At 52.7% G+C, this 14369-nt stretch overlaps 2 protein-coding genes across 2 annotated transcripts; one reads left to right on the plus strand and one right to left on the minus strand.

Annotated features, from left to right (window-relative positions):
- Positions 1 to 322: 322 nt before the first annotated feature.
- TNFAIP8L1 (TNF alpha induced protein 8 like 1) lies at positions 323 to 2446 on the plus strand. Its single transcript, XM_065421951.1, has one exon. The coding sequence runs from the start codon at positions 330 to 332 to the stop codon at positions 888 to 890; it is 561 nt and encodes a 186-aa protein (XP_065278023.1). The 5' UTR covers positions 323 to 329; the 3' UTR covers positions 891 to 2446.
- Positions 2447 to 5012: 2566 nt separating this feature from the next.
- Positions 5013 to 13609, minus strand: MYDGF (myeloid derived growth factor). The gene is made up of 6 exons (XM_065421952.1): positions 13371 to 13609; positions 10658 to 10708; positions 9161 to 9222; positions 7694 to 7775; positions 6743 to 6815; positions 5013 to 5913 (listed from the first exon to the last, which is right to left on the minus strand). Exons 1-6 carry the CDS (start codon positions 13518 to 13520, stop codon positions 5834 to 5836), a joined length of 498 nt encoding a protein of 165 aa, XP_065278024.1. The 5' UTR covers positions 13521 to 13609; the 3' UTR covers positions 5013 to 5833.
- Positions 13610 to 14369: the final 760 nt, after the last annotated feature.

The following is a 14369-nucleotide window of genomic DNA, read 5'->3' on the forward strand; positions in this document are numbered from 1 at the left end:
TTACACCTGTTCTCAGAAAGGGGGAAAGAACCCAGGAGTCTTGGGTCCTAGTCTCCTACTCTGTAAACCATGTGCCCTCCTAAAGCGGAGTACAGACCCCAGGCGTCCTGATGCTCAGTCCCTGCCTGTTCTGCCCGCTAGACCCTCCTCCTATCCCAAAGCTGGAATAGAATGCAGGAGGCCAGATTCCCACCTTCCTCTGCTCTTAGACCAAGATGCTTTTGTGTGTGTGCACACCTGGGCCAGGAGGGGAGGGATCATTACTCCAGGGCAAGGGCTGAATCACATGGTTGTGGTTTTTGTTTTTTTTCCCCCCCCTTCCAGAGAAGATGGACACCTTCAGCACCAAGAACTTGGTTCTGCAAGCTCAGAAAAAGCTGCTGAGCAAGATGGCCTCCAAGACCATGGCGAACATCTTCATTGATGACACCAGCAGCGAGGTTCTGGACGAGCTGTACCGGGTCACCAAGGAGTTCACCCACAACCGCAAGGAGGCCCAGAAGATCATCAAGAACCTGATCAAGATCGTCATGAAGCTGGGGGTACTGTACCGCAATCGGCAGTTCAGCGCCGATGAGCTGCGGCTGATGGAGCACTTCCGCAAGAAAGTGCACACCCTGGCTATGACCGCCGTCAGCTTCTACCAGATAGACTTCACCTTTGACCGCAGGGTCATGTCCGGCGTGCTGAACGAGTGCCGCGACCTGCTCCACCAGGCCGTCAACACCCACCTGACGGCCAAGTCCCACTCCAGGATCAATCACGTCTTCAACCACTTTGCGGACTACGAGTTCCTGTCGGCGCTGTATGGACCTTCTGAACCCTACCGCACCCACCTGCAGAGGATCTGCGAAGGGGTCAACAAAATGCTGGATGAGGACAACATATGAACCAGCAAAGACAAGGCCTGAGAGCAAATGTTTGGCTCTTTGCCTGACTCTCTTCCACCTGGACTCTCCAGGCTGCATTCTGGTATCCGTGAATTCAACGGCAAGACGTCTGTTGTTCTCAGTGGGGTCAGGCCTTCTCGCTCGCTCTTTCTCCACGTTGCGAAACGTCTTGCTCTTTCCTTTTTTTCTTATGAAGACCAAGGACCCTTCACTTTCTGTCTAAATGAGGTTGCAATCTGCTGCTTGTCTTAGTAGCTGGAATCTCTTCACCTCACTTTAGCTCCCTAATGAAATTAAAATGAGACAAAGCAGCTTCCGTCTCTACCCTACTGGGGCACAACCACACCAACGGCGGGGTTGTTTGTATGAGTGAAACTGGAGAAAATGCTCTTTTTTGCACTGGCTTGATATCTCCGCTTTGGAACCCAATCCAGTGTCTATAACCCATCAGAGGCCAAGCCCCACAGCCCCTACCCACTGTACATGAGCTCTCTGTTTAAAGGTTCTTGGTCTCACTGTATATATTTTTATCCACCAAGTGCTCTTAAACCCACAATTCAGAGTCCAAGGAGTCCTGCTGTAGCAAAATCTCTCTCACTTCTAAATCTGTTTTCATTCTGGTGAGGGGGGAAACCCACTCCGTCTTGTGTGTAGCCTTTTTTTTTTCTTGGTTAAGATTAATTCAAGCAGAGAGCATGGAGGAGTGGTTCAGGTGTCCTGCCACTGCCAAGATGTAAGGCTGTCTATCCTGAAGTTCAACCATGGTAGCTGGGTTTAAACACCGTTTCCCTGGCCAGCGTAGAAAAGGATGAGCCATATTCTAAATGCTTTACAAATCCATGCTATGGTCTAGCACCCCTAGGCCAGGGAAAGTGCATTAGCACCTTGCAAGCAAGAATTGGGTTGTGGTGTTTACCTCACTATTGTCTCCCGGGAGGCCAAGATATGGATAGTGGGAGGATCTCACATAGGGATGGACCCTGCTTGGATGGATCACCCCACAAGTAGAGTCCTGCACGGATACAAAATTGGTATCCACATCCGCAAATATGGTCTGCGGATATAAAGTGGATATCTACAGATTTGCAGGGCTATACCCACCGGGTCCCAGGATGGGGAGGGACCCTTGAATGGGGGAGAGGCTGCAATGAGGGTGGTCAGGTTTAGACACTGTTGTTGTGGTTTGAAGCTTAACACAGGTCAGGCCTAAACTAGGTGCTGAAGCAAGAAGTGGTCATGCTCCAGGTACCACTTGCCCCTCCTGACTGTTGCCCAATGGGTACTTTGGGCCAGTTACGGAGGCAGCCTCTCCCTTCTGACTGAAAATGGTGGAGCATTATTTTCTGTCCATGTTCCTTTCCCATAGGGGAAAAGAGGAGACTGTATTTTCAAACCAAATAGCAAATGTGCACTTTCCTCCTCCTCCTCTGAAATCCAAACTGAATTTCTCTGTCGTCAGCCTCTCCGGCTGATTATATCAATGTAATTGTTTAGATTTGGTCCTCTGGGGCTTTCCCTAGTATGTCGTAGGTTGGAAACAACGTCTTAGATTCCAATAAATTAAAAAAAAAAAAAATGTAGCCCTGGTGAATAAATAAAGTTGCATCTTCCATCTGAGCACAGTACAGGGTTTGGTTACCAATTCTGTAAGTAACCAGGGTGCATTGCTGGCAGATCCTCGCATTGCTTTTGCTTTTTAAGCAGAAGTACTAGCCTAAGACCTCTCCTTTGCCTTTTTGGCACCAGGGTTCTGCCCAGGAAAGCAGAGATGCAGAACTGTGTTGCTGCACCTAGAGGTGCTGGGGCACCCAGAGATCCTACCCACGTTCATGTGAGTGGAGAGCATTTAACCCCGTGCAGGGCTGGGCCTCTGGGGAGCAGGAGCTCAGGTTAGGCACTTGTTGTGTCCCCTCTGACAGCCCCCGCTGTTTCGAATGTGTGCGACTCTGAACCACAGCCCTGCTCACTAATCCCAATCTTTTACCTAGCACGTTTCAAAGTGCTTTCCAAAGGACATCAGTAGCATTGTCTCCATTTTATGGATAGGGAAACCGAGGCACAGAACTGGGAGGTGAATTGTCCAAGGTCATCAACCGAGCTGGGAACAGAACCCAGCTCTCCTGAGTCGCAGACAAGTGCTCTGTTCACTAAGCCACACTGTTTCCAGTTAAGGACGATGGTGCTCCAGCCCTTAACCATCCACTTTTGTCCACAGAGCAGGTACAAGGTGGGCAGTGGCTGGGCAAGCTTCCCTCCCCCCACCTCAACCCTGAGCGGGAGGGGCCGTTTCTAGAGGGTGAGAAGGTAGTTGGGTCTTCACCCCCTGCTAACTTGGTGCCAGGAGGGGTCAATTGTGGTCATCACCTAGTTAGTGGGAATTAGCCCCGAGACCAGTTTGTTGGGCATAGGCCATTGCACCACCATCAAGTAGGTGATTCCATAATCCCATTGGCCAGCCATTCGAGTCATCCAGCCACCCTTCTTCTAAATAAAGTTTGACGGCTTTACTCTACTGCCACCATTCAACCAGGGGCTGGGCTTCAAAGGCGAATGAGAACACTTGAGCCGGGGGTGTTCGTTCCCCTTTGGCACACAAACCCAAGTGCTGTGTTCTGCAGCGGCGTTACCAGAGTGCCGGGGCCGGGCCCCGGATAAAGCCGCTGTTTGGCTTCTCACTCTTTTAAGAATGAACTGAAAGGCAGGGTGTGAACGAGAGCGCGGTCTGAACCGGATGCCACCCTCCAGGGCCTGTCTTCAGCTCTCTGATCTCTGCATTGTGCTTGGAAAATGGTCTTTTAAACAGAGCAGCTGCTTCACAAAGGCGGCCTTGCCTTATCTCGGTGACTTCCTTGTGCCTCCTATTCCGAGGGACGTCTCCAGGCGCAGCAGCCCGCTAATGCTCACCCTGTAGATTTAGAGCAGTGAAGCTGCTCGGCCCCTCTGATACACAGCACCTTTTCTGCTGCTGGTTCGAGGCACTGATAAATTTCAGGCTTTTAAAATTGCAAAGCCCCAGCCTCCTGTGTTTAATTTGGCTTATTCTGAACTATCGCAGCTAATTTAATTGTGCAAAGCAGCTGGGGATGCAGGGGAAAGGAGTGGCTACAGGTGCATGAATATAAGAGAGCCCAGCGGCACGCTGTGTACAGCAGCTCTTCACCTCTGGGGCTCGCCGTTGTAAAAGTTTGCAAGCGGAGGTTTAATCTCTATTACTTTACCATCCTGCGCCTGTCAATCTGTGCTGACGAGAAGCCCAGGCCTGGAACAGCCTGTCAATAGCCAGCTGGCGTATTGGCAGATGTGCAGAGAGAAACCGAAGCGGAACCGGTCTGATTGATGCGGCAGCAAAGGGCTGGAATGCTGACAGAAAAATGCTTTACTGCTCTATTCTCAGCACCATTTATGAGATTATGTGGAACATCTCTGGGGGGAAAAGTTGTCTGGACTCAGCAAGAGTCCTCAATCATGAGTCACTGGTACGACAGTGCATGACGTAGCATACCTCAGAACTCACCAGGAACGTGTCTATATAGCAACTATACAAGGAGGGTCCCTCAGAGATGGGCCTTGCCTGGAACTTCCCTTTTTCCCCCACTCGACTTCCCCCAAAATCTTCCCCTTTCTGTCTTTATGAGAGCTACGAGTTCTCAGCATCTCCGGAAATCCAGCAGGCTTCTAAAAATCTCAGTACAAGGCGCAACAGACTTCCAAAGAACACGTGGACTCGACAGAATGTAGGTTAACCAGTCCCTAACTACTGTCCAACACACAAGTGACCCAGCAACAGCTACTGGGAGAATGGGACAAACTCATAGATTTAGTGTTGTCTTTGCACCATGGCTGGGGACTACAATAGATGATGGATTCAGTGTTGCAATTGATCCTTTGCATCCCTAACTTCTAGGTTCCTCAGGCATAGGCCATGGGTTATCTCCCTGAAGTGGCCTTTGTCTTATGACATGTCAACCTCCCAACCAAGGAGACCCAGTCTGAGGATTTGCAGGTGTCTGCTGATTGGATGTCAAACTGAAGAGCAAAGGCTATTCCACACTCCGGGCTCCCAATCATAGAGACGGTAAGAAGCTGGAACAGCCAGAGTGACCAGTCTAAGCGAACTTGGAGACAAGATGCTTTGCTTTATTTTATTTTTTTATATACAGATGAAGGGAATTCTGGATTCCTTCACAGTTATTAGACTAAATAAGAAAATCACTTCAGTATATACGAAAATAGTCCCGGAACTGTATTGAATAATGGATGCCTCATTGGATGGATTTCTGTGTGGTATCAGAATAAACAAGGCCTGTGTGGACCCCACAGTTCTGCTTTTCTTATGCCAAGGTGCCAAATTCTGATCTGGGCAATAGGGTAGAGTTTCCTCCTCAGCTCACCAAATGCTGCTCAGTGGTGATCACCCACCAAATAGGACAGTGAATGGGTTTGGCCAGTTCCGTGCCCCCTCCTACTACCCGTTTAATCTGTTCTTCCTGTCACGCTTCTGGGCAGAAACCCTATTCCCTCTCCAGAGACTAGAGAGTTAACTACTTTCCTTTAGCAAACCTTGTTAAAATCCTGCTCCTTATCTTTCCACATTGCTCTGCTTAGCAAGGAAGATAAGGAGACACAGCTAGAGGAGAGCTTTACCCTATTCAGCTGATCACTGAAGCAGAAAGCAGGCAACAGAATGGCTGGCTACAGATCAAGAATCTCAGAGGAAGTCTCCAGCTGCAAAGGCTTCTAGCATCTCAGGCACCTGGTTACTCTGACACAAGACAGAGGGTATCTGTCTTAACACCACCGAGTCCAGTTCAGAGCGGACCCCAATATACTTCTATGTGGGAAACAGGAAAGAACACCCTAGACAACCAGCAATTAAGAAAAAGTCCCCTTTATCCGCCACGCTTCTCCAGCCGAGAGACAAGCCCCTTCCCTAGGTCCCTGGATCACAACTCGTCATGGGGCGTTTTCGCTACAATCACTAGTTTGGACAGTTCGGAACGGAACTTCCCTTCTTTGTGAGCCACTAGAATGAGAGAAAACACAACAGGGAGTAAATGGACGATGAAGCATCAACTATTAGAACCGCCGGTTCCTTCCAAGAGATCGAGAGGGCAAATCAAAAACTGAACTGCACTGATCACCTACAGGTGGAGTGTATTTGCAGCGTTTCTCAAATGCAGCCACCGTGGCGGGGCAGAGGGGTGGCAAGCTCTGGTCACAGGGCTTTGGGCTCCCCCCACCCACCCCCATTGCCCCTGGCCCCCGCTGCATCAACCCCTCCATCCAGGGCTTAATTTGTCCCCAGGCTTGACAGGGCTGAGTAAGTCTGCTGTGAAAAGCGATACTTGTATGCTTGTTACCAGGAAGGGTTGGTGGCCACACTCTGAGGCCACCAAAATATTTGTCCGGAGAACCCCCCACCTTAGAGGCTTATTAATAGTCATTGTCCCCCCTGCACATACATAGTGTGGTAACACCTATGGGATCCAGGAACGGTTCAGGGCCCCATTTTGTTAGGTACCGTACAGCCAAGCACCAAAAAGTCAGTTCCTACCCCAACGAGCTCACAATCCATGGTTACCATTAATACACCACCTGTGATTCGGAATCATCCAGGGCACAGGTGCCTTTCCATCCGTCCCCTATTAGACTGCCAAGCTCCAGACGTGGATCAAAATATACCACAACCATCCACCTGGGTAGCGTATGTAGTTTTTCCATACTTCTGTTGCACATTTGCATCTAGTCTAAATGCCCATTTCCCCAGGATATACAGAGATCTCTCTCTCATGTTGGATAAGTGACCTCATCTCCCTCACGAGTCACCCTCTGCTCTTTAGATAGCTACATACCTGTGGTTTCAGTGATTTCAAATTCCTCCGCCTTTAAGGGGACGTCGCTCTGTCCACCCGTCGCAGCTTGGGACTGAAATGGGAAAGAAGAATTGTTACCGTGTGAGCTAATCCAGAGAGCTTCCGTGTTAAACAAAATAATCATCTGGCTCCACTGCCAAAGATCGCTTTGGCTCCTGGAGCTTGTAACAACTAGGGTCAAGGGATTAAATCAGCAAAGGAAATTTAGAGGCCAATCTCTGGGAATTTGTCCTAGTTCCTCTTAACTTTATTTCCCTGGGGAGGTGCTGGGAAGGCTCATCATTTGAGACGTTTAGAACGGGATAGGGCAAAGCATTGCAGAATAGCATGCAGGGGGACAATTCTGCACTGGCCAGGAGTACGGTTTGAGGAATGGACTGGACGGACCATGGGGGTCATAAAGCGGTTCCATGGGGTTATAAGCTCCCTTCCTTTTTTAATGGCTACATAAAACGGGGGAGGAGGGGAAAATTTTGTTTCTGTTGGAACATGGGGTTCCAGTATAGAAGAAGCTGTGAACCACAGAACTAAAAAGTCTTTTCTCTCTCATTTCTGTGGTTCTCTAGAAACCTTTTGTATCTTTTAACGGGTCCAACAGAGGCTTTATACACTGCACAATGAATGATTGGATGGATTGGGCCACAACTCCCCTCCCCATGCATCCCATAGCAGCATTGCTTCGGAACTACTGACAAGAGTAGCAACTGGTGTCCATAAAGCCAGCAACCAGTCAAAAACTTTCAGGGGGCAGGTACTGTATGCTGCACGAGGGTCCTTTTTTAGCCACGTTTCTGGCCAGAACCACGCTTTAATTCAGTGCATAACAGAGCAATGATTTCATTGTACACATTTTATAGTACAGCTGTCTGATCATTCTGATGTATAGCCCGTCTCCCATATGCCCATTCAAAGTAAGCAGCTGGGACTTACATAAGCCATGCCATACTCTATCTTTGCTCCTTTCACTTCAGCTTTAAACTGGGTAAAGAAGAGATAAGACTTTCCTTGGGGCCTGAAAAGGAAGAGCAAAATCTTTGACTTTGAAAGAGGGAAAAGGTTATCCAGAAGGCACAGAAGAGGAGCGCGCTGCCGGCCCGGCGATTAGAACATCACTGCCACTCAGGGAAATCGGGATCTGAATTTCGTCCCATGGCTTTCCCAGCTAGCAGGGGTGGAAGCATTACAGACATCGCGCTCAGCCGAGGGAGGAGGTGACGTGTATCTCTCTTACTGGCCAACAGGGGTGGGAAGAAATGCTCTGAAAGGAAGCAGGTCTCTGGTGGGGGCTGGACGTCCCTGTTGTGAACTGGCCCAGCACAAGAAAGGACAGAGGTGCAGTGAGAGCATGCATAGGGATAGCTCAGTGGTTTGAGCATTGGCCTGCTAAGCCCAGGATTGTGAGTTCAATCCTTGAGGGGGCCACTTAGGGATCTGGGGAAAATCAGTACTTGGTCCTGCTAGTGAAGGCAGGGGGCTGGACTCGACCTTTCAGGGTCCTTTCCAGCTCTAGGAGATAGGATAGGTAGTGTTCACAGGGTGTACTGTTCCTTCAGGAATGTACCAGGGTTGTGAGGGCTGGACTCAATGACCTTTCTGGGTCCCTTCCACTTCTAGGAGATAGAATATCTCCATTCCTCACCTTTCTCCTGTACTTCCACCTAGTGAGGAAAGGCTGGGGGACGGCAGGGTTTACAAACTGCTGCCAGGCTAAGGAGGCTGCCGGAAGCCTGAAGATTCCTTTGGGGGCAAAAGCCCCCTAATAATGTGCACAAGGGTTTAGCCTGAATCCAGCTAGGCTCATCTGTTACCAGGGACTCCAAGTTAGGGGAAGGGGAAATACCACCTAGCATGAAAATGTGCGATGGTTTATCTCCACCCTGAATCCTGGCTGACAACTAAGTCTGAGGGCTTGTCTACACTTGAACGCTTCAGTGTAGGCCCTACCTATGCTGATTGGAGGGGTCCTCCTACTGGGCTCTCCTCTGAGAGGTGGTACCTAGGTCGAAAGAATTCTTCCAGCGGCCTAGCGCTGTCTGCACTGGGGGTTAGGTCAGCACAGCTAAGTCACGATGGGGTGTCGATTTTTCACCCCCCTGAGCGCTGTAGCTGGGTCGACCTGGCTTTTTAGTGGAGACCAGGCCTCAGCGCAGAAGATCCCAGCTGCATGAGGAGGGACACGCCACCGAACGAAGAAAAGAAAAGAGTTAAAACGGACCCCTACCAGATCCAAACATGTTACCAAATGACCCAAAAGCCTCAGACCTCTGCAGGAGAGTGCAAAGTGGGAAAGAGTCTACCAAACAGAGAGGATCTCTGGAGAACTGAATACTGAGAGCAGAGGGGATTCAAGGGACCAGGTACAGAGAACAAGGCATAGTCTTAAAGGACTCCACACACCTCCACACTGAACAGGAGAAGAGCTTGTTGTCTTCACTGACTCCAATGCTCATCTGCCATTGCTGTGGAGAGAAAAGGTCTGAACAGTAAATCTCGGTAGCATTTACAGTCATGCCCAAAGCAATGGTGCTAGCTACACACATCGCAAGCCTCCCCCGAAACAACTGACACTCCTGGGGAGGGATCTCATGAGAAAGACCAAGACTGGAAACTTAAAGTCACATTCTTCATATTGTGGCTTTATTGCATGAGGAGGGAAAGCTTGAGAAGGGCAGAACATGATTCTCAAACGAAGGGCAGTGCTTAATTTGTGCCAGGGCTTGCTTGAGCCCCGGCGCCTCTGGGCCTGGCCGCATCAGTTATGAAAGTAAAAAAATTGACAAATTTTGCGTTGACAAAGGGTGATTTGTTAAAACCGCACATACACCATTAAACACCGTTTGCCACTTAATTACCCGTGGCTCTTTTTAATAGCTTCACTTCTAGCGGGTGGAATACAGGGGAACCCTTTCCTCTAGCTCCGCTTCTTGTCAGTACCAATGAAAGGGTGGAGCAGCAGCGGTCCCCTGCCCCACCCTAGAAAAGCCATAACCCCATTCATGCTACAGGGGCTGACCCTTCTCCAGAGGAAACTGCCACAAGAATCTAAAGTCATTTTGTTCTGTTTGTACAGCAATGGGGCCGTGATCCACGCCTGGGCCTCCTACGTACTATTGCAATACAAGTAATAATAAAGTCTTCAAGCCTCTTTAAGAACAGAAAGCCTGTTGGTTGTTTGCACATAGATTTCCCCAGCACCAGTAAGGGGTTGGAAAATACCACGCTCTTCTAGAGAGAGTTCCTGCCCCATGCCCTCAAAAGCAAAACTAACTACAAAGCTATATAAACTTTACAGATATCCAGGACTTGCTAAACACAGCTTATTATAGCACACAAAGACTTCATCCACAGGTGAGGCTGACACAGGTGATTCTCTTTTGCAGACATGCAGTGTTTCCAACTCTCATGATGTTTGTTTGAACTTTTAAAGCCCCAGCTCCCTGAGTCAGGGGATTACAAAAGACTCTTGGCCTTTTTAAAAAAAGGCCAAATTTCTAGCCCTGGTGGTTGTGGAGAAAAGCTTGAATACACGAATCCTAAAGGCGCAACAATCAGAAGGCAGTGGGAAAAGACCCAACATTTATTAATTTAAGTCAATAATTATTTTTGCAGGGGGGCTGCTCAAGATGTTTAAACACTTTGGGTTGCTGTGATAGAAACAGAGGTCTTTATCAGATAATTTCTATATCCAGAAAGAGGGATGCAATTGTTCCTTATTCTTACACTGCAAGATCTAGAAATCTAAATACACTAATGTTCTCCAGAGACCCAGAAAAATGGTGAACAAAGTAATTAGCTACAGTCATTCTACAGACAGACCTCTTGAAAGGTTTCTTATTCTACTTCCTTGAAGCCTCTGCACCTGTGTTTCTTAAGTGAAGTGTTCAAATAACTCACCTCATTGGTCCCTCCCTGAGACGCGTATGTGAATGTGCAGGTGTAATCCTCCTTGAAAACAGCAGAGAAAAGTCAGTAGTTTTTCTAAAACAAGATATGCTATGTTACTAGCTATTTGTTGAGCATAAGCAATTTGCTTGGCATTGTACAGAACATACGTAACCTGGAGAAGCTAGGGGGAATTTAGGTTCTGATTTGCCAAAAGCCCTTAAATTTTCTCTCCAAGCATGAGAAAGTGGTGAAGTATTCACAATTCCCCCAGAACGTGGCTATAATATCTTGTTTCCTCTATGCACAGGATCAAGTTTAGTTGGGTTAGTACCCAAGCAGGGGCCTTGCTGCAAGCTGCCTTGAGTCGGGTTGCCAACTTTCTAATCACACAAAACCGAACAAACCTTCCTCGCCGCCCGCTCGCTCCATCCCCCCTCCCTCTGTTGCTCACTCTTCCCCACCCTCACTCACTTTCACCAGGGTGGGGCGGGGGGTTGGAGTATGGGAGGAGGTGAGGGCTCTGGCTAGGGGTGCAGGCTCTGGGGTGGGGCCAGAGATGAGGGGTTTGGGGTGCAGAAGGGGGCTCTGGGCTGGGGTAGGGGTGCAGGAGGGGGTGAGGGCTCCAACCAGGGGTGTGGGCTCTAGGGTGGAGTTGGGGATGAGGGGGTTGGGGTGCAGGAGGGGGTGAAGGTTCCGGCTGGGGGTGGGGACAGGGATGAGGGGTTTGGGGTGCAGGAGGGTGTGGGTTCCCAGCAGCATTTACCGCGGCTCCGGGGAAGTAGCCACCAGGTTCCTGTGGCCTCTAGGCACATGGGTGGCCACTCCAGGCAGCTCTGCCTTTGTGCCTGCAGGCGCCACCCCCAGCTGCTCCCATTGGTCACGGTTCCCAGCCAGTGGGAGCTGCGGAGCTGGCCCTGGGAACAAGGGCAGCGTGCAGAGCCTCCCTGGCCATCCCAGTACCTAGGGGACGCAGCGACCTGGCGATCGCTTCCGGGAACAGCGCAGAGCCAGGGCAGGTAGGGAGCCTGCCTTAGCCCTGGGCCTAGGGTGACCAGAAGTCCCGATTTTATCGGGACTGTCCCGATTTTATCGGGACTGTCCCGATATTTGCTTCTTTGTCCCGCGTCCCGACCAATGTTTGGTCGGGACACTGGACAAACAAGAAATTTTGCCCTCCGCTCTGGCACTCGCGCCCCCCCTGCCCGCCCCAGCTCCGCCCCTTCCTTCCCCCATTGGCTCCCTCCCCAAATCCCCGCCCAGGCCCCGCCTCTTCCCCAACCACTCAGCATTCCTCCTCCCTCCCAAGCTTGCAGCTGCATGGCGGAGGTGGTGCCTGGATCCTGGAGCTGGTGAGTCAGCTCCGGCACCCAGGCACCGGGCGGGCAAAGGGGGGCTGGCAAGGGAGGGAGACGGAGGGGCTCAGCTCTGAGCCCCCCGCCGCGCCAGAGGGCTCCTGCCCGGGCCGCTGCACGCCAGGAGCGCAGCCTGGAGGCTGCTCCAGCCCTGCAGCCCGCAGGGCAGCGCAGTGGGTCCGGGCGGGGACAGCGCGGAGCGGGCAGGGGCCGGGTGGGCAGCGCGGGGGCGTGGGCCGAATCCCCGCTGCTGCCGGGGAGCCCCGCGCCTCTCCCTCCCGCTCGCGGCTCCTTCCCGGCAGGACGCGCCCCCCGGCCCGCCCCGGGCACATGCGGCGCGCGTCCAGCAGCTCCTTCCCGGCGGGAGGGAGACTAGGCACGGGGGACGTGCACCGCATGTGGCCGGGGCGACGGGAGGGAGAGGCGCGGGGCTCCCCGGCAGCAGCGGGGATTCGGCCCGCGCTGCCCACCTGGCCCCTGCCAGCTCCGCGCTGCCCCTGCCCAGACCCACCGCACGCCGCATATGCCCGTGGCGGGCCAGGGGGCGGGAGGCTCCGCAAGGAGGGCAGCGCGCGCGGCCGGGGCCTGCTAATGCCCCCGGCCCCTTTGAAACTCCTTCCCCCCCCGCTTGCGTCCCAATATTTTATAGCGCTGATCTGGTCACCCTACCCGGGCCTCCGCTGCGCCGCCAACCGGACTTTTAACAGAGTCGAAAACCAGACACCTGGCAACCCTTAGCCTTGAGGCTGCACTTGATTAGTGTGGTCCTTCCCTCATACAGCATCCAGTTCAGCTTGGCGACGCTGCTGCAGTGGGAGTCCTGCAGGCTGGGGGCCAGTCTCTGCAGGGCTCAGAGGGGACACTTGTGGGTAGGGGTCATTGGGGGGTGGCAGGGGTCTAGTCACAGACACGCAGGGGTGGGGGGTGCGGAGGGACTCATAGGATGCCTCTGTCCTGAGAACCTGGGGGCCCACAGGACAGGCCTTTGGCAGGCGATGGGTGTGTATTGGGGGGCGGGGGGGCTACCTCTTCCTATTGAAAGGGGGTTACACATGAACACCCCCAAAAAACCACTGGGGAGGGGCTCATGGAGCGACCCCCCTCTACAGCAACTCGGGGAGGGGCTCCAGACTGAAGCAAGGGGCGGGGCTACAGGCCCGATGCCCCGCCCCCCGGCTCAGCCTTCCCGCCCCGGGAGCCACTTGGCCGGAAGCGGCCCGGACCCGGCCACATTGAGACCCACCCCGTTTCCCAGTTCCGCGTCATCACCCCTCCCGCCCTGGCTCTCAGCCAATCAAAGTGGCGGGACGTTTGAGCGACGTGCGGCTCAGCCAATCAGGGCGTCGTGCCCATACGCCTCCCCCCCTCACCAGGCTCCGGGAGAAGGAATGGACCATCCCGCCGGGCCGCACGTCGAACTCGGCCGTGCTGGGCCCCTCTTCGGCCGTGGCGAACAGGAGGAGAACGGGGACTAGCCCAGCCCAGAGCCGCCAGGCGCTTGCTCCATTGGGCGCCGCCATCTTGGAAGAGATGCCTCCCTACGGCGAGCCGGAGGGGTCAATTCAGAACGAGGCCGAGCCGGATCACGTGAGGAGCATCCCTAGGCGGCCATCTTGGATGTGGGCAGAGGTACCAGGCTCGTAGATTAACCCTTTGGGGACATTCCCATTCTACTCCCTAGAGCCCTGAGGGCAGCAAGGAGGGAGACCGGGCCCCCACCTTGCCATGAGCTAGGGTGGTGTGGGGGATAGTGCATGCACGAGGGTGCTTCGCTTGCACAAGTGCCACGGCCCATTGTGTGCATGAGGGCGCTTGCACAAGGGTGGTGGTGTTTGCACAATGGAGGCCCAGCTGACTGTTTGCAGAGTGGGGCAGGTGGGCGGCTTTGCACTGCGGCGTGTTGGTGTGGTTCTGCGGCAGCAACGGCTTCTTGGAGCAGCATGTTGGAAGGAGCAGTACAGTGGGGATGCCGTCCGCATAGCGGCACCGTGCAGGGCTCGTGGTGCGGCGTGGGGATGACGTTCGCCAGGCATGCGGCAGTGACGCTGGGGCAGCTTCTCTTAGCAGATGTTTGTGCCACTGTAGAGCTGTGGCACCGTTTGCACAGCAGGGACGGCATTTTCCTTCTGCCACGGTGACGGCTATCTCGACTGGTGCTGCCGGGAGCGGGTTCGCAGAGCAATCGAACAGCGGCATTGGGTGATCAATGGTGACCTTACTCTAGGAACGCTACCATAGGAATGGCATGTGCAGAGCCGTTGCCAGGGTGCCCTCCATGGCAAGGGGCCTGCAGGGTAGTCGAGGATTGAATGGGTGAGATAATATCTTCTGGACAAACAGACGTCCAATGAAAGATGTTACCTCCCGCA

Source organism: Emys orbicularis, chromosome 24 (assembly GCF_028017835.1).
Source record: "Emys orbicularis isolate rEmyOrb1 chromosome 24, rEmyOrb1.hap1, whole genome shotgun sequence".
Taxonomy (NCBI): domain Eukaryota; kingdom Metazoa; phylum Chordata; order Testudines; family Emydidae; genus Emys; species Emys orbicularis.